Raw genomic sequence first — 20,695 nt, forward strand, 5'->3', positions numbered from 1 at the left:
CATTAAGTGTGAAAAAACTTTGCGCTCGTTGGATCCCACACAACTTAATTCAAGCAAAAAGACGTCAGTGCGAAGTGGTGCAAAGCTATGACGAAACGGTTTAAGTCTGGAACATCTAATCTGGTGTTTAACATCGTAACAGTTGATGAAACGTGGATTTATGCACACGAACCGAACATCTACTGTGTGAGTGTTCCACAATGAACCTAAACCAACCAAAGTTGTTCGTGCACACAGTCTCTCCAAACTAATGACTGCATCATTTTTTGGTAAATCAGATCATATTGCAACCGTCCCACTGGAGAATCGCAGAACAGTCAATCCAGAATGGTACACAGCCATATGTCTACCAGAAGTACTGCATATGAGCACACAGTCCAACTCCAACCGTCGAATCATTCTGCATCACGACAATGCTAGTTCGCACACAGCAGCTGCCACGTGCTTTTCTGGACTAGGAAAACGCTGAAATCATGACACATCCGGCTTATTCCCCTGATTTAGCCCCCAGTGAATTCTTTATGATCCCAACGATCAAGAACGTGTTGCGTCGGAAGCGCTTTTGCATTCCAGAAGAAGTCATCGAGGCATACAAATTGCATGTTTAACAGGTACCAATTTCGGAGTGGCGTAACTGTTTCAAGATGTGGTTCTATCGCATGAAACAATGCATTGCTGCACAGGAAAGTACTTTGATGTTCTTGCGTTCTATCATTTTCCAGAAAAACTTCAATGCAGCCCTTGTACTAATAAATACTGCAAAAAAATTGCTTAAAATTTTGATTTTATTTTCAACTGCCAATTACCATTTGATAGAAATAGTATGGTATATTTTCAGCTAAGGTAAATTGTCAACCACAGTTCATGCCAGTTTACAATCAACTCACACAGAACACTCACGATAAAAAAAAAAAGAAAGAAAATGCTGCATTTTGTTTTCACACATAAAATGCTGTGAAATTATCTAATACAAATAAAATTAGAGGAGCAGTGTTAAAACCTAATCAGATCACCATCACATCATCATGCTATGTAGAAGAAGAAAAAATTCTTTTGAATAATTTAAGCTGACCCTTGGTTTGTTTTCTTTATCTAATAAAGACCCAACAAACTAATCGTCAACAAGGTTAGTTCACTAAAAAAATGGATCTAAAAATTTTTTTCTTACACTCATAGTGTTGCAAAATTACATACTTGTCAATTTTTTCCCAATTTAAGTTTGTACTTTCTGCACGTACCAATGTATAATGTACTCGTCGAACGTATATATATATATTATTTATATATGTACACTATTTACTAATTTTTATAAACACATCTTTCATATTGTTTTAACTCTAGTCAAGTCTGTACAATATCTTGCACTAGTTTCTACCCCTATCAGTTCATTTCTTTCAAGTCAAAAGTTTCAAATCACAAAAGAATCGTCATTTAAAATAGATTGTAAAGTCCTTTTACATTAAATTATGTGTTCTTTCCGCGGTCGTACGTCTACGTACATCTTTATCACAGATACATTCAATCACGCACACATGCAGACCTAATAACATGTGACATTGAAGTACTATTTTACTCATCCACACACACACACACCAGAAGCACGTAAACTATACGCCGCGTCTATAAATACACAAATAAACTTGTGTACGAAGGAATGTTTGTTATGCTGACTTATTCAGTCCAAATATATGGCTTTTTAGGCGTGTTTTACAGTTGTGTATAATCGAACTGTACATAAGTATCACTAAAAAATCCATTTCTTTCACCAGAGCTCATCAGTACTAAATGTACTTACAATTTTTTTTTTTTAAAAAAGACAAAAAACAGAAAAACTAGCAACCAAACATTAAGAAATAAAAATGCATTCACTAATTTTGTCATTGCAATGCATCTTCCTGTTGTATTTTGGCTACAACAGTCCTCACTTTGTTAATAACGCCAAGCATTTTCTCATATTTCCCAGTCGAGTCTGGTAAATTCTCGAAATTAATGACGTCACAAATATCTCGAGAGAATTTCACAGGATCTGGGAGGGAGGTGTACGGGGAAATGCTCTTCAAAATCGGAGTTCCGTACTCGACTGATTTTACGACTCCAAGCTTTTTATTTGGCGTACCGGACGCGTCTGAAGAAGCAGTATCTTTCGCCTCCTTGTCACTCGAACACCCTTCATCAAGCTCTGCCAGCAGTAGTCGCTTCTTAGCCTCCAGGTCAGACAAAGATGGCGATGGCGCTCGAGACGATGATTGGCTGCTTGGGGCCTGTAAGAGAAAACAATCGTCTTTATATGTTGCTTTACAAATAATTTCAAAATCATATTCCTTATAAATTGTTAAGTTCTTATATGATTTTACAAGTAATATGTGTGTCACCATTAGGGATATGTCATTGTTAGAAGAAGACAATCTCCTGCTTAACAATTGTAACGATCTGTTACATTAGTATGCTAGATTTCCTTTTTTCATTACGGTTTGAGCCAATGGAGAATTAAGTTATGGATTTTGTTTGTTATTGTAAAGAAATTTAGTTTTATGCTTACTTTGGAGTCGTTCATAATTGCGGACTTTTAAAAATTTAACATTTTACATTGTTTGTATAAAAAATATATATAGTTAAGTTTTTAAATTTGTTAATTGTTTGGTTCTTTTTTTAAAAAGTCAGAAAGAACGAGAGAATAAAGTTGAGGTGTTCGGAGCTTGAATTGGAAAACAAGTTGTCGTTTGCGGGAGGTTTCTCCCAGGCGATTACTTGATTCTTATCGTTCACAGGGATAACATGTCTTGGCATTGAGTTCTTTTCCTGTTGCTTGTGTCTGCCTCTTGGCTGTGCTTTCGATATAGTGTGAAAGAGTTGGACGTGGATCGACAGTGTAGCGTGGTTTGAAAGTGAGTAAAGTTTTGAAACGCAAATATAACGTATTTCAGCGCTGTTTAATTCAGTTCAAATACGCGTGAAAGATTATTAATTTAGGTTTTTTTTTTTTTTTTTTTTTTTAAACCGTTTGAAATTGTCGGATGTGATTCAAGTGGGCAGCATGGTCTGTTTGACCTATTGTCATGAGTTGTGTTACAATCTTATTTTAGCGAAGTTTGTGCCTTTCTTCTGTGCCTTTTTGCACAATATTAATTACTATTGCTGCTACTAAATTTTTCTCTTGAATTTCTTTGTCTTTGTGCGGAGCTCTTTTCATTCAAAAAGGCTCGCTTTAACAAAACTACGTTACATTGCCGTGATTCTTTTAATCGGTCAGTAGTGTAGAAGATACAAGTCTAAGAAGAGTCCTAAGGGTGCAGATTCATAATTTCTGGACAGGTAATCGAAAAGGAGTGAAATTTTTACGTCTCTATAACTATGGTAAGTGACCTACTTAGACTGCATGTGTAGAGGTGTAAATGTGCCTTCCTGAAGAGTTTGGTTGTTGATTAGTTAATTCTAGTCATTCATTTCTGCTTATCTTTAATGATTCTTGTCAACCTTTTGCCTTTTTTTTTTTTTTTTTTTGCTTTCTTTTCTCTTTGGAATTTTCTTCCTCCCCCCCACCAAGAAAATGGTCGAAACAGCGGTGTATGATCCAATATTCTTGCTCACCTCCTTACCTTTTAGATTTAAGAATATTTTTCTTGCATCTTTTTGGTATTAGTAACAATTTTGCCAGAAAAAGCGATTTAACGCTCTAAATACTAATAACTTTATTCAATCGTTCTGACTTTGAGAAACTGAAAAGAAAGAGTTTAGAATCAAAAAATTTTCGTTACTTGTGTAAAAATAATCCTATTTTTGAATTAATTGAATGGAAATTCTTGGTATGAGTAATTTATAATTAAATAAATTCTGAGCAAATATTAGGTTGTCAAAAGTTTGTACTCAAAATTAGAAAAATGGTTTATTGCCTTATTTTGCTTTGGGATATATGACTGTTTAATGTTGAAATTAAACGCAACTAGTGATTTTTTGTAAATTTTTGATATTTGGAGGGTTTTTTTTTTTTTTTAATTCTACAACTTTGCGAGAACTGAATTTCTTTAGACTGGTGAATTAGTATTTTGATTGGAAGATTACTTTTTCCAGATTAATTATAAAATCTTAGGCTGCGATTCAAAAGTTTGCATACCTTTTAATTAATACTATTATTGTGTTATTTTGCATCTGATTGGCTAGAGATCTCGAAGTTGATACGTGTATTGAATTATTCGGTCACTGAGATAGCTTTTTGAACTTTTTTCTGAATTTCCAAATATTAATTGTAATTTTGTTATAATTAGAGGTCAAGTAGTATTAAGGTATATGAATTGTACAGAATTTTGAATGTTTATTGGAATTTAAATTAATATTAATAAAAATTAAAAATTAAAGCCCGAATTATTTCTAATGTTTTCTTTTTTTGAAAATATTTACGTGATTTTGGGGAATTTTGAATTACTGAGTAAATTAAAGCCCGGATTATTCATATAGTTTTCTTGAATTGATGGGATTTAGGTATTTTTGAATTGTCTTTTCCTTTCTGATATTTGGTCGCTGTACTCACTGTCGATTAGTAGTTGCTTTATCACCTTTGCATACTTTTGCTTTATTGATCAATTATTGGAAGACATAAGTTTATTAGAATTGAAAATTTTAAAAAAAGGGAATTTAAATTAATTAGATTAGAGATTTGAAAATTTTTTAAAAAAAGTTCAGAGCCCGGATTCTTATGTTAAATTTTTATTGAACCGAATTATAGTAATTTGAATTTTGTCTGCTTTAATTTGTTTTAACGGTGAATATATAGTCAACTAACGATTGACTGCATATTCACCACCACAGATTTGGTTGTAATAAAATTGTTATACAAAAATCTGAATTTTGTGTTTTTCTTGTACTTGTTGTTAAATATTTTTGCGCACCATAATATTGGATCATAGATATCTCTTGAAAGAGAACTCGGCCGAGACCTATGCTTCCCTCATAGCTCCGTTTATCATTAGTTCTCCTGGAAAGAGACCGGAGGAATCAGTCGATTTTTATTAAATTTTGTTTGGTCAGATGGTCAGATTGCTTTTTTTTTTTTTTTTTTTTTTTGACAGGTGGATAGGGGCGTTACACAATGTACAAACACACTACAGAAATAAATAAATGTGTGCCAGCAAAATAAAAATTAACCTCTTAACATCCCATCCCAAGTATACTCGTCTTAACTATGCTTAGTACGTATTGCTAGGACGAATATACTCGTCTTCTTATGTTTCTGTATGTTTCCGCCAGATAGTGCTGTTGAAGTTTTTAACGTGTCTTCCCGGAAGATGTCTCTGTAATCTCCTCCATTCAGCATTCCAGTTTAGTTTTCGTCTGCAATGGTAGTTGTGATACAACAAAAATTCTGGCACCTTCGATTTCTTCCGTGTTTCTGGACGGTATTTCCCTTATGTTTTGTGTTTATTTTGATTATTCAACTGTATTTTATAGTTTATTTTTACAAGCTCTATAGGCAGTATTGGTTCCATTTCCGAGCAAGAATAAGAATAGACTCGGGATTTTATTTTAAAGGCTTTTCAAGATGCATGTATCTCACTGTCGCGTTGTCAACAATCAATATTATCATCACTATTTATAATGTTCTTGAGTAACAAGAAATACATTAAAATCGAAACACCTTTTGCTTCAGAATCTATATGTTAAGAGGTTAATCTAACATATAAAATTAAAAGTGACTATGTTTCTGACTTCACAACTCTTGAACCAGCCGACCGATCTCGACCAAATTTTCAACATAGATGAGGTTCAGGCTTGCGAGAGAGTGCTATCTATCAGAAAGCGCATCAGTAATAGTAAAAAATGACTGACTAACGGAACATATTACTAATTTTTCTTATTTGAGCCCAGCAAAGCGAGTAACTGAAGCAGTGTAGTAAAAAAAAAAAGAAAGAGAAAAATTTACCGTTGACGCAGGTGATCCAGGCATTTCTCCAGGCTCTGATTCACTGTCCGTCGAAGGCGGAGGAGGTGGCGGAGCTTTGGGTGGAGTTTCCTTTGGCAGAGGAGGTATAAAACGGCAGTTGTCATTAAATTCCTCTGGATTCAATGGAATATCCTCTGAAAACATTTCAAAGAAAATCAAAACAGTTTAATTAAGAACAAGTCAAAACACAACTCTTAGTAAGAATAACGTCAGACTAATTATATTGATCTGAATGACGTAAATTTCTTATACATGTACTTTGGGTTTAGTTTATCGCTTATTTTATCAGAGAGCCAAAATACTATGTTCAAATTCTTCACGGTGATGGTTAATATTGATGAAAAGTTTTATGAATAAAAATCTAGCTAATTATTGGTGTTCATGAGAAATCGTAACCAAAAATTTTCCCCACAAAATTTGAAATTTAGATTGAAATTGTTATACAAGAGAAAGTCATAAATCATCTGCACTTTCGCCATTACTCTATATTAATTATTGTCTGAGCCTTTGGCCCGTTGTTGCCTATAGGTTAAAATATGCTTAACTAAATGCTTTAATTTGCTACATATAATATTTTTATCTTTCTTTTTTTTTTTTTTTTTTTTTTTTTTAAGTTTAGTTTGCCTCCCAACCAGTCCGAACTCTACACCATATTTACATATTTATTCATTAACTTCATTGTAAGCAACATTATGTTGAAATAAATCATATGATGGACAGACACATTATAATACTGACCCAAGATGTAGCTTAAGATAATGCAACAATAAAGCTGTCCGTGAGTGAAGACTGGACGTGGCAAATAGATACCGAGGTGTTCAATAGTTTGACCTTGAGCTTTGCTTTTGGCTAATAGATGCCAATATGTTCAATAATTTCACTTGTAGCTTTGTTAACTGCCTTGGCAAAAGATGGTTTCACAGGAAGTTACCTCTGTTCAAAATCTAAAGGGTATTCTACATCAGACGGCATCAAATAATCCGAGACTCGATTGTTAACGTGAGTTCCTGTTATTGTTACAGCTTCAAATGAGCGGGTATTAAGAGTTTTGACAATAAATCTTGTGCCGTTGAAAGGCTAGGGCGACCATACGTCCCGTTTTGACCGGGACAGTCCCGTTTCAGGGGCATATCCCGGCCGCTCCTTCAGTAGATGGGAAAAAGTAGTATTTGTCCCGTTCTATGCAAGTGAAAGAAGTAAAAAACAACCCAGTACCTTTACTCCCTGTAAAAGTATTAATAATAACAAAGAGGCAAGAATTGAACTGAAATTCTCTACATTACGCAAACTCTATAGTTCGCAGTACTACTCGAAAGGCAGCAGAGGTTTTAGCAGTTGCTTGTTTGTTGAACAAACTTAACGTCTTTCCTTTTTAATAAACTAGCAGCGTTCACCCCGCTTCGCTGCGGTCACCCCGGAACGCAATAAACTTTGTTACTTAGATAATTTTTACTTTTTCGCTTTCAAGTGATATGATAAAAACCATAGAAGATTGCAGTAAATCTTAACATTATATCGCCTGTCATTTATGTTAACCCGCCCCGCTTCGCTGCGGTCATCCCGGTGCTGGCATATTGTAAAAGAGTCTGTAAAAATAAGCAAATCTATATATATAAAAGAGAACGTACAAAATTTTGTCCGCTCATCACGCTAATACGGCTGAACCAATTTCTTTCATTTTTGGGGGGTTATTAGGATTTGGACCCTAGATGGTTTTTATCATATCACTTTAATTTTTAATTACCAGTGTCTTGAGATAATTGACCATTCAAGTGTCCATAACGTACAAATCCTTTGTTATTAGTTCATCATAGGTAAAAATAAACGTATTTATATGCAACCCGCATGACCGTGTCACTCGGCGGGTTAACATAAATGACAGGCGATATACAGCGGAAAATAGCTTGAATCTTCTGTTTAAAATTTTTTAATTGATTTGCTTATTTTTACAGACACTTTTACAATATGCCAGCACCGGGATGACCGCAGCGAAGCGGGGCGGGTTAACATAAATGACAGGCGATATAATGTTAAGATTTACTGCAATCTTCTATGGTTTTTATCATATCACTTGAAAGCGAAAAAGTAAAAATTATCTAAGTAACAAAGTTTATTGCGTTCCGGGGTGACCGCAGCGAAGCGGGGTGAACGCTGCTAGTCAATTAAAAAATTTTAAACAGAAAATTCAAGCTATTTTCCGCTGTATATCGCCTGTCATTTATGTTAACCCGCCGAGTGACACGGTCATGCGGGTTGCATATAAATACGTTTATTTTTACCTATGATGAACTAATAACAAAGGATTTGTACGTTATGGACACTTGAATGGTCAATTATCTCAAGACACTGGTAATTAAAAATTAAAGTGATATGATAAAAACCATCTAGGGTCCAAATCCTAATAACCCCCCAAAAATGAAAGAAATTGGTTCAGCCGTATTAGCGTGATGAGCGGACAAAATTTTGTACGTTCTCTTTTATATATATAGATAGATATCGAATTACTTTACTCTGCCCTATAACAAAGACAGATAGATAGATAGATAGATAGATAGATAAAGAGAGAGAGAGAGAGAGAGAGAGAGAGAGAGAGCGGAGGAGGTGGTCTGATATCAGGGCGCTGGTAAGAACAAAGGAAAGTAGGCTTAAAAGTCCAGGGTTGCTAATTCTAGAATATATATATACACAGTGATCTACTATGTTCTTTTAGTTGTCCCGTTTTCAGCTATTAAAATTATGGTCACCCTATGAAAGGCCCAATGATGGATTAATATTTCTTAACAACAAACACTAACATAGCCAAGCGACCGTGAATAAATCTTTTTGAGTTTTACATCCCACGGTTATTCAAGTTAGGCTAAAGGAGACAGTGATGATAAGTAATGAATGAAATGGTGAAATGACGAAAGTGGGAGGAAACGGGAGAACCCCAGAAAACCCAGGCACACGGTGTTTGTCCACCACAAAGTTCACTTGGCGGGGCTGGAATCGAACCCGGAATCCCAAGCACAAGAGCTAGCGTGAAGTGCGAGTTCAAATAAAAAAAAAAAAACAACAACAAAAATTGACGTTCAATACCATCATTATCCATTTTGAAATAATTTCATTGAAACAACACAGCTGACGTTGCAATTAAATCGTCACAATATGTTACTGTAGATTAAGCTGCACTTAAAACCTCACTATGCGAGTATTTCTGTAGAGTACGTTGTACTTAAATCGTCACTATACGTATTTCTGTAGAGTACGTTGTACTCCAATCGGTCACTATACATATGTTTCTGTACAGTACGTTGTACTCCAATCGGTCACTATACATATGTTTCTGTAGAGTACGTTGTACTTAAAACGTCACTACGCGATTATCTCTGTAGAGTACGTTGTACTTAAATCGTCACTATACAAATGTTTCTGTACAGTACATTGTGCTTACATCATCATTATACGTATGTTTCTGTAGAATACTTGTACTTAAATCGTCACCATATGTTGCACTAGAATAATGTGTCATCAAAGGGTGACACATCAAAATACGTGTGAGCTCAAAGAATACATTAAATATTATTTTTGTCCTGCATCCATGAACAAATGAGAGTGCTTTTATAGTAACTAACTATACCTGTATCAAATACACGCAATTAGGTTATTAGCTGGTTAAGCATGCGGTTGCACAAATATTAGTGTTCAAATTTAAATATGAAATAACTAAACTGGAACAACGCAGGTATGGCGAATGTGCGGATATTTTGACATGCCCTCGTATATTGGTAGCCACACAATCCATGAGTTAACTGCTGGACTGCATAACATAGTGAGAAAAACTATAATGATAACAATGATTCTTTTGCGTTTCACTGAACAACTGTGTTCTTTAAGTAATTCTTAAAGAGTTCGCCCTTTCTGGTTACGAACCGCACATACTGAATTTTCATTGCCATGCTATCATTCAACTGTCCTCACTTGCAGGTCGATTTTGCATCATAAATATCATTATCTACTTGCCTACATCAACAAAAAATCTAACCGCTACAGCCTTCCTTTCCGTACAGATGCAATTAACCACATTATCAAATTTTTGACACTAAAAGAGCAGAGCACAGAAACGTAAAATATACCTACACACTGGTCTGGATTTAGGAGGCGGTGCACCGGAGCGCGTGCACCCCCCCCCCCCCTTCGTTCTGAATATACAACTATCTAATGTGAGAAACTGGCAGTGGAAATAGCAATACTTCTCTGAAATTTCAAGTCATGTTTCCGTTTCGGGCTTAAAAGAAAGCGGTTTTAGTAAACACAATAGTTTAAGCCAATTCCTCATACACATCACAGATGCTTAAAGGCATTTAAAAAAAAAAAAAAAAAAATTGATTCAAATGTACTGATAGTTATTGGTGCACCCCCCCCCCCTAGAAAATCCTGGATCCGGTCCTGCCTACACAGTTATCGTTTTTGTACCGTTTTACCGTTATCTTCAGCCATAGCATTCAAAAATTTGCTAATGCAGTTAGTTATGCAGCGATCAATTCCCTTATTTAGATACCTGAGTTTCTGCGCGTGAGAACTGCCAAGGTAAAATTACCAGTGCTTCATAACAACATTTAAGCTAATTTCTTTGCTGCTTCACACGCTCTTTTTCTACTTCATCTGTAAATCCATCCTTTAATGTAGCTATGTCTCAGCCACGCCCGTTAATGCACTAAATATGCAATGAAGATTATATCAGGTCGTCTAGAAAGTGTTGAGCCTTTAGAGGTCAAAATCAGGAATACATTTATTGTGATCTGAAATTACTCAATAGTATAGGTCCGCGTCTATCGTTCTGCCCGGTAACAGTAGCTCAAGATGGCACGAGGGGCTTCCAATCCCACCAAACACATAGCATAACTTTCCTGGGTGTCAGTATGGTTTTTGCCACATACTGTGGAGCTTCTCGTTTCAACCACGAATTTTTTGCGCATTTTTGTCGTGGATTATCCTTTTTTTTTTTTTTTTTTTTTTTACTCGAGCTCAATTGTTTCCGAAATGACTCGAGTTCGTTACGTTTCAGTAGAGATTCGCAGATAGAAATTTGACCGAGTACATGTTTTTTTTTTTTTTTTTTGAGTCAAATTTCTGTGACACCCAAACGTCAAATTTCTTTTTGTAGCCAGCTCTTTCTACGTGGTTTAACACTGTTTGGAGATGGATGTTTGGTCATTGGCCATGTCACGACTACTTACATGCTGATTTTGCTTGACTTTTGTTAGAATATCATACACGTTTGCTGTGATTCGTCGCCCACTAAGAAGAACATATTGGACATCAAAACTTCCGGGAACGAAAATAACGACTGAATCGTCTTTTTGGCTGTTGATTTTGATAATGTATCTTGCCCATAAGCAGCTCAAATTTCTTCACGGGCCTACGTAGAATTTGCGGCTTTACCGGAAGAAAATTGTAAAATGTAGCACAGTTTTGCAAAAAGTTTACAGATCTTCACCTTACGTTTGATCATAAGAATTCCAACACTTCTTGCAAGTTTAGTAGCTTCAACCGTCACCTGCCAGATGACATTAAGCCTGACCTGCTGCGACTCATATACCCTTAGATTTGGGACACTAATATTATTTCGTGCGCAAAAGTCTCAATACTTTATACTATTTGATATTTAAAATATATAAAATCTCTCTATAAATTTACACTTAAAAAAAAAAAAAAAAGGAAAATTATGTCCATAGGTTTTGCTTTTTCTTCACTTTTCCCCAATTCAAAGGCAAGTTGTACATTGCAACTTATAAATCTGTTAGTACTGTTTTCAATCTACTTTCAGCAGAAATTGAAATGAAATGAAATCTTTAAGTTTTACGTCCCACGGTTATGCCGGTTAGGCTAAAGACGGTGATGATGAGAGATGAGTGAAATGGTGGAATGAAGAAAGTGGGAGGAAACGGGAGAACCCCGAGAAAACCCACGAGCACGGTGTTTGTCCACCACAATGTCCACATGGCGCGAGCTCAGCAGAAATTGAGTTTTCAAAATGTCCTCCATTTGGAGAAGGGATTTAGCATTTAGGTTTCTGGCGTTTCGGCATCTAGCCCGTCACGTTTTGAGGGATGATGTCCCTCGGCGATCACAACACTACCCGGGGAAAGGGAAGAAAGGAAGCGGCCTGGGACCTTTAAGTGATGTACCACTCCGGTATTTGCCTGATATGAATGAGGAAAACCCAGGAAAACTTCATTCTAGGCTGCTGGCCTGAAAAAGCGTTTTATACCTTTTCGACCGAGTGCCCCCACCGGGAAGCGAACCTGGGACCGCTCGTGCCGAAGGCGAGAACGTTAGCGACTACGCTACGCGGGGCCATACCATTTAGAGAAGTCAGTCTTAAAAGTAATTATGATATTCTCGAGAGGCGGGAAATTGTCACAATTTATTGTCTTTGCTGTTTTGAAAATACAAAATAAATACAAGGTGGAAGTAGTGAACAACCCTACATTAAAGTAATACTCCCATGATAGGCACACCCCTGTCACAAGACAGTGACCCTCATGCAAACAATCTACACCAGTGATCGTCAAACCATCGATCACGAGCTACTAGTAGCTCCCGGGGACATTTTCGGTAGATCGCGTTAACGCTAAAGTTGGCTAACCTTGATCAGTATTGCCAATTTGGGGTAAAAGTCTCTAAATCTACAGATTCGACTTCCAGAATAGCGACAAAAAATAATATTTCCGATTAGCAACTTTTTAGTGATTTTTAAATAAGGATTTAGCGACTTATTTACAAATTTAACGACTTTTGTACTGTGAACAAGTCAAGCACTATTAGTTGTAAGTGAGTAAACTCATTCTGTTCTCTCTTTACGGAAATGAAATCAAATCTCTTACCTATCTCCTCCACTTCCATATCAGCTTCTTTCAATTCAGTTGGAGCAGATGCAGATTTCCTAAGTTTACTCAAACTCTTCCTCTTATATGCTGTCATAGCATTTGGCTTAAGTAAATGAAGCATTGCCTCCTTGCTTTGATCAGGATTTATTTGAGGAACTCTGTAGTACTCGGTCTCCTAGAAGAAAACAAATATACAAAATTTTGCTATATTTGATTGAAAATAAAATTTTCTCAAATTACCATACACATGCCAATACACAAGGTACAGTAAACAAACAAACAAACAAACAAAAAAAAAAAAAAAAGCGAGACTGAAATTTTATTTTCAAACGTAATACTGTAGCAGCAAAAGAGAATCAAGATTTCTCTCAGCTATTTATATGAAGAATTTGAAGTAAATAATAATAACAATAAATACAGTTTTTTAAAACAGTTTATTCTATAGAAGGAGAAGTGTCACTCAACTGAAATTGTTAACGATAATATATATTTATTAGTAGTAACACATAAGATGAGCTTGTAGCAAGCTCGAAAACTTATACATTTTTTTTTTCCAATTCAGCAATTATTCAAAGTATAATATGCCAAGAGATTTCAGAATTGTCAGCTGTAAAACTTTAATTGTAATGCCTGCTATAAAGTGCATTTTCAACGCATTTTGAACGCCACGAGTCCTTGGCCATAGAGGGGAGGGGGAAACATAAAGTTCTAAATATGAACAGGGACTGTGGTGGCTTAGTGGTAGAACGTTCATCTATGGTGCATGGGGTCCTTGGATCGATCCAGCTCGTGCCAAGTGAGATTTGTGGTGAACAAACACCGTGTGCGTGTGTTTTCTCAGGGTTCTCCTGTTTCCTGCAACTTCCGTGAGAATGAGAAATGAAAGAAATGGTGGAATGAAGTGGGAGGAAACGGAAGAATCCGAGAAAACCCACGAGCACGGTGTTTGTCCACCGCAAAGTCCACACGGCGCGAGCTGGGATTGAACCAGGGACACCAAGCACTGGAGGTGAACGCTCTACCACTGAGCTACCGCGCCCTCCACACACATCTAGACTTGTTTTGTATACCGCACTCCTCACTGTGGACATCGGTCTACAGGCCGGTCAAGCGCACACTCAGAAATTTTTATTAGGAGGGTTACGTCTATGTAGTATTGAACAGGTATTATTCTGCACCCGAGAAGATGATAAGTAATTGAAATATACTTCCTCCTATATTTTCAGAAAAATGATAGAAATAGATCGTTTTAAATAAGAGAAAGAGTACAGATGAAGTGTAAGATTAAATATTCATGCTACATCAATCATTTCCCTGTTAAACAAAGATAGTTTTATTGAGAAAGTGTACAATTGTACATTAAGTAAGGAAGTTTTGGGGAGGTGGGTCCGGACCCGGTGAACTCCACCCGTGAGTGTACCCCTGGCCAGAGTATTGTTGCCCAGAACTCCCCTGAAAGGCATTTGCGGTGTTTTACCATACTCGAGCCCCATATTTTCTCATTCAGAATTACAAATTTACAGCAGCCTACATAAAACATGACGGAACAGACAACAATTTGGTCGTTGTAATTTACAATGCTAGAACTGGGAGGGAGTTAAACTCTCTGAGGAATGACTGATCACTTGATACATGTTATATTGAATGCATAGTAGCGCATCGACTTCCAATAACATCAGTTTTCACTCATTAGACCGGACTTTTGGCTCCCCAATTGTCTCTTGATTCTGAATCAATTCTGTGCCCCATCAAAGCTTCGCACTCAAAGACTTACGCACAAGTACTCATCGAATTGCGAAATATCGGAAGACTTACATCAAGCGTTCCTTGTTCAGGCAGCACATTGAAGCCTGGGAAATCTACGATTCGTTTGACATCATATTTATCCCTTGCACCTTCAGCCACGATTTCACCTTCCTCGTCCTCTGGATCTGCAACGGCTGGAAAAATACAATAATCGAATTAATATGACAAAAATGTGTTACCTTCCTAACAAAAAGTAATGTTTGTTTATTTGACAGCCGGATTTAAACCAAAATATCTTCATCATAGACGGGGCGGGGAAAAAGGAGAATGTCAGCAGAGATCGCTATCATGATAACCACGCATCGAAGTGGGCAGTCCACCACGATTTCGATAGATAACACTCAACATCACGTTCATACCCAGGGCCGGATCCAGGATTGTCTGAGGGTGGGGGGTGCACCAATAACTACCAAACTAACCAATCATACTGAAACTCTTCAAAGTGATAAGTGACAGTATTCTTTCCCCTGACAACGCTGATACATAGAACGGAAGGGGGTATTTTAAATGGGGTCGCAAGTGGAATGGAGGACAAAAAATGTCCTTTTCTGCTCCTGCCTTCTGTTTCCTTTCCTACTTTAAAAATGTTATATTGGTTTGCTTAGTGAATCCTTTTGCTTCAACCTTCAGAAAATCAACTTAAACTTGCTTTTGCAAAGCTGTTTTCTTTTAAGCCTCAAACGAAAATATGATGCCAGAAAGTTTCGGAATGTGTTGCTATTTTCACTGCTAGCTTTTCATTTTAGATAGTGTATATCTGCAACGAAGGGGGAGGGGTGCACGTGCATCTTTGCACCCCCCTAAATCCGACCCTGTTCATACCCAATATCCCAAAACATTGACGGAAATTTGAAGCTGTGTTAGCAATAAACTCTCGCTATCGTCAGTTCATTTACCTAAAAACCTACGTTCCTTGAAGAATTAAATTTGTGACAAATCATCTTATTGATACAGAATTTTACTTCGGTTTCCTTGCTTAATAATCTGAGTTATCTTCCCATTTTTAGTGTCTACACTTGAAGCAACTAGATGTCGACATACTACTTCATTTACGCACAAAAAACTACATTATTCCACGCTCCTTAATCTGAATAGTACATATATACCTGCTATCAACCCCTACGAAACAATAGCACTTAATAGCTGTTGGTTATTTTGAAAGATTAATTGATACATCGAAAAATATCATCTACTGAGTTCTGTTGATTTTGAGTTTATCGTTCCTTTCAGCAACGAGGCTATATGAGATGTGGACTTACTGCTTAACGTGGAATCCGAACCACACGAGCTCCCGCTGGGAATCGAACCCGGGTCTCCCACGCCAAAGGCGCATACGCTAACCCTTAGCCACGGAGGAGCTCTGATGTTGGAGTGAGTTTATAGCAAATTTGTAGAAGTAACACGATATCAAATGGATTTTTAAAAATAAATCCATATCCGTCCAAGTACGCCTCATTGCGTCTCTTGAGGCCTTTGAAGTTGCCAGCATGCAATAGGTTTTGCCATTGCATTCAGATTTAAGCAAAGTGCCTGAAATGTCCCTCAACCCGCCATACATAACTTCTCTACTGGTTGCCTAACACCGTAGTTTCGGCCAGCAACAATGTTAATCTTAAGGGCTCAAAACGGCTCCTAAAATGTTGAATTGAACAATAACAACACGGTTTTTGAAAATTTGAATTAGAACTGGACAATCTACAAAAAATTGGAATAGATCAGTGAAAGCTGCACGTTTCTAGCATTTGTGGTTTTCGAGATCTCATTGTCGAAAGGACTGGAGACAAACATATAAACCTAGCATTTTAATATATAGACTAGCTGAACCTGCGATCTCTACATAGCGCATCAATCACATATGAGCATGAATTTCCTTGTCATTCCTCACATTTGTACATGTCCCTTTACAGACTCAAGTGAAAGACGTCTTGATAAAAATCGGCAAGAGATACCGTAAAGGGGAGAATTTTTCGATTACCTTTTTAATATCTCGCACCGTTTGCAAGATTTCAGCCTACTTCCGGTTGGAGTTTTTAATTCATATATGATCAGTGTTTTCTTTCTTCTTGCATCCAGTATGTAATAAGCAAATACATTACACACACAATTAATTATAATCTCAGTGATTTATGGTGTTCATTTGGCAAAACACTCCAAACAATAAAGATTCAACTTAGACTGGAGAAATGGTTATCCTTCGTTTTTCATTATAATTTGGCCATGAAACAAACACCTGAGAGATACGCAGCCCCTATATACAATTATATGGTGTTGGAATGTATAATAGGTGAAATATGATGCTTTAGTTTTAGTTTTAGTTTTTTTTTTTTTTAATTTTATTTATTTCAACACTTCTAGTGTACCCGTAAAATGTAATAAAGAAATAATGGCCATGTTTTTTTTAAATATTCAGTTAGAACTGGACAATCTACATGAAATTTGCAATCGATCAGCAAAAACGTCATCTTTCTAGAGCCTGTAGTTTCCGAAATCTCACTGTCGAAAGGATTTGCCACAAACATATAAACGTCCACAAACGTATAGTTTAAAAAGCTCCAAAGATGGCAGCACAATTCATTTGCATTTATTTCGGAGAAGGATTATTAAAATGCAAAGGCTTTGAACAATAATTTAAAATCATAAACTTTGTGAAAAAGATCTCTTTAAGTAATTTATTTAAAGTACACCTTTTAAAAAATATTTGTCTTTGTTATAAACGTCAAATCACATATAACCGTAAATCAAAGGTTTTAAAGCTAAAGTTATAGGTTGGAGCTCAGTCGCTCTTAATTGCTATTGTAGCATTTTAATAGATGATAATAATAATAATAATAATAATAATAATAATGTAACTGCTGACCTATTTTGTTAGTGATGTTGTTTCTCTTGTCCAAGTTCAACATTCAATGTTTGCGATTGGTTTCTACTCGGATGCTTTAAGTGAGTGTTTGACTTTTATTTTTATTATTGTTATCTGATACACATCCTATTGTTCACTAAGCAACAGGAAGTTGCATTATTTAGCACCCTAAAAATTCCCTTAGATCATTTAATAATAGACCTACTTTTCATTCAAGCATTCTCACGAAAACTGCACAAAAGAAGTTGGAGGAATAGGGAGGAGGAATACTTAACACGTAACGAATTATAATTTCACCAAACGCCCAACTGCATTCGTCTAAAACTGTTTTAGGGTGCTCTACTCCTAAGGATAGTAAAGACCACAAGTATATTATAGAAACAATTACAGGAATGTAAACAGCGCAACTTAGAAAAAAGATCTGAATGAACTGAATCATGAATTGTTTACAATTGAAAACCAGACTATTGAAATGTTATACTCTGCAGTCAATCATTGATATACTAGATACACAAATAGTTTATCATATTTACTAGATACACAAATATACAATTATATTTACTAGATATAGAAACAGAATTATTGTATTCTTACCATTTCCCTCTGAATCAAACAATGATATTCCAGAGTGCTTGATTTTGGCCTCCTCCAGCCAACCTGGAGGGTAACCTAGCATTCGCATCCGGTAAATATAGGGTGGAAGCTGATCGCTAGCGATTCCGAGAGCTTTGCGTAGTTGTTTTGTGATTCGACCAGGCAGAAAGCGCGAAAACTTGGAGTCTTCTTCAGCGTGATAACGACTACAAAGCGAACAGATGCAAAGTGTTAATACAATTCTATGGACTCGATATTCAACAATAAAAGCACATAATTGTGAATTAAATAGGAAAACCGATGAGGAAAAAAATCTTCACATATAAAAGCAACTTGGGGAAGTTGTTTCACATATAAAAGCATATCTTGGGGAAATTATTTCACATATAAAAGTAAATCTTGGGGAAATTGTTTCACATATAAAAGTATATCTTGGGGAAATTGTTTCATACATAAAAGTATACCCTGTGGCATTTTTTTTTTCACGCATAAAAGTATACCTTATGGAAATTGCTTCACTTCCACGAACATATCTGATGAAAACTGTCTCTTATAAAAGTATACCTTATGGAAATCATTTCATTTACCGAGGAAGAATTGTTTCACATATAAAAATATATCTCGTATCTGAGAAGTGATATTCACGAAAATAAGCCAGATGAAAACACGTCGAAAACAGTTTCAGAGTTACAAATATTGCAATGTGTGAGAAACTTTAAGGTTATAGAACACAAATAGTAAGTTTTAAAGAAATCAGTTTTGTGTACCAACCAACAGAAGGGTCTAGCTTAGAATTCTGAACACTACGTAGTGCAATTATCATGTAATTACTATTTCGCCATGTAACAAATAAACTGCAACACAATCATAAAACACAGGTGATATTTCGAAAGGGCTACGAATTACATTTTAGGTTTTTAATTTAATTAATTTTACACTATATTTCAGTTTTTCAATACAACTTTTGTTTAACTAACAAAAGTTCACACACTTTATCCAGCGCAAAAATATTTTTTTCATGTAATCTTCAAAGAATGTATTAAGAGAATCTCTTTTGTTCACTGGTCACAGCACTTTCGTCATTTAAGTTCTGAAATCGTACATTATACAGGGGGTTCCAAGTCTGTAAAGAAATAACAATCACTGACAACTGAATTAAATGAAAATGGGAATATAACAGTGATTACTAGCGCAGGTCTTAAACTTCCTTTGTTCAACGAGTAGTATGGTATAACAAAGGCTATCACAGAGAAGGCGAGACACGAGTTTTTCCTTGTTTTGCAACACTGGCCATGGTTTCGCACTAGTTTCGTTGTGTAGGATGACTAATTCTATATCCGTAGTAAGTTGTCATATATTTCTAAACCACGTTAATGAGCAGCTGTGTTGAGTTACGTCGAACGTGTTTCGTTCATCTCTCCAGGTTTTTGCCTATAAGATTGCTTTTCATGATGTGTATTCAAGAGGAAAGACGACATGCCATAAAATATGGTTAGCGTTTCGGGAAACAACGCTGCGGAAACGCAATTTTCAACAGGCATACGCCGATCAAGACAGACTGAGTAGAGGCAAAGTGCACAGACGGCACAAGTTGTTCGATGATGGGCGCGAATCAGGCGCTCTGCTTCCGCATCCTGGGCAAAGACCGTTCGTGATTAACGAGACGCTAATGAATACTGTCGCAGCAATTATTCGTGAAGATAGGCAAATATCTGTGAAAGCGCTAAGTGCACATTTGGACATATCGAAGGACACTGTCCATCGAATTTTGCGTAAACATTTCAAAATGAAGAAGGTTTGCACCACATGGGTTTCACATTTTCTTACAGCACAACAGATACAATAGCGTGTGGATGTTTGCATCGAGTGAAAGAGACGTATGGAAGATGATGATCTCATTCTGGATCGAATCATAACTGCCAATGAAACATGGATCCATGACTTTGAATCCACTTACAAAACAATAAAGCAACACACGGAAATCGCCACAGTCAACTCGCAAGAAAAAAATGCAACATAAGAACGAAGGTAAGATTACGCTAATTGCATTTTGGAATCAAAGAGGCACGATGAACCAACACATTGTCCCTCCTGGGCAAAGAATGAATGTGGTGTACTACCATAAGTCATCAAGACTGTGCGCCAGCACACACCAAAAAGAGGCCGCATTTGAAGAACTTCACACTGCATTAAGATAACGCACGCCCGCATACCGCGCGGGTTTTTCTGTATTACGCAACGAAGAGAAAAACACATTTTCCCGCATCCGGCATATAGCCCGGGCCTTGCATCCCTAGACTTTTACCTATTTCCACTTTCAAATGCAGCTTCCGCTAATCGCGAACAAACATCGATCGATTTTGCTTTATTAACTTTATCAGTTTTCAGTTCAATTTTGGGTTACTTGCACCTTTTCTTCGGTCTGATCTTGGCAAATCTTCAAAACATCATATTCTCCTAACGTCTGGCCTATTGATTTCACAGCTGCAAGATGAACTCAAACAGTTTTGCTACCTGATGATATATCAATCCTTTCTCAGAACACGAGAGCACGATTTTATATTCCACCTCACTTGTACTTCTCAACATGTCCCATTTAACGATTTCTTGAACGATTGATTGAGAATCTAC

At 36.5% G+C, this 20,695-nt stretch overlaps 1 protein-coding gene across 2 annotated transcripts in view; it reads right to left on the minus strand.

Annotated features, from left to right (window-relative positions):
- Positions 1–767: 767 nt before the first annotated feature.
- LOC145694509 (zinc finger CCHC domain-containing protein 8 homolog) overlaps positions 768–20,695 on the minus strand; it is a 41,687-nt gene continuing 21,759 nt past the window's right edge. For both annotated transcript variants that reach the window (XM_081770817.1, XM_081770818.1), the window contains exons 4-8: positions 18,065–18,270; positions 14,623–14,747; positions 12,805–12,982; positions 5,915–6,069; positions 768–2,261 (exon numbers count right to left, since the gene is read on the minus strand). In XM_081770817.1, the coding sequence (XP_081626943.1) occupies positions 1,878–2,261; positions 5,915–6,069; positions 12,805–12,982; positions 14,623–14,747; positions 18,065–18,270 (1,048 nt within the window). In that variant the 3' untranslated portion in view covers positions 768–1,877. The remainder of the gene's footprint in view (positions 2,262–5,914; positions 6,070–12,804; positions 12,983–14,622; positions 14,748–18,064; positions 18,271–20,695) is intronic.

This window comes from Thermobia domestica, chromosome 9, assembly GCF_964235325.1.
Source record: "Thermobia domestica chromosome 9, izTheDome1.hap1.1, whole genome shotgun sequence".
Lineage (NCBI taxonomy): Eukaryota > Metazoa > Arthropoda > Insecta > Zygentoma > Lepismatidae > Thermobia > Thermobia domestica.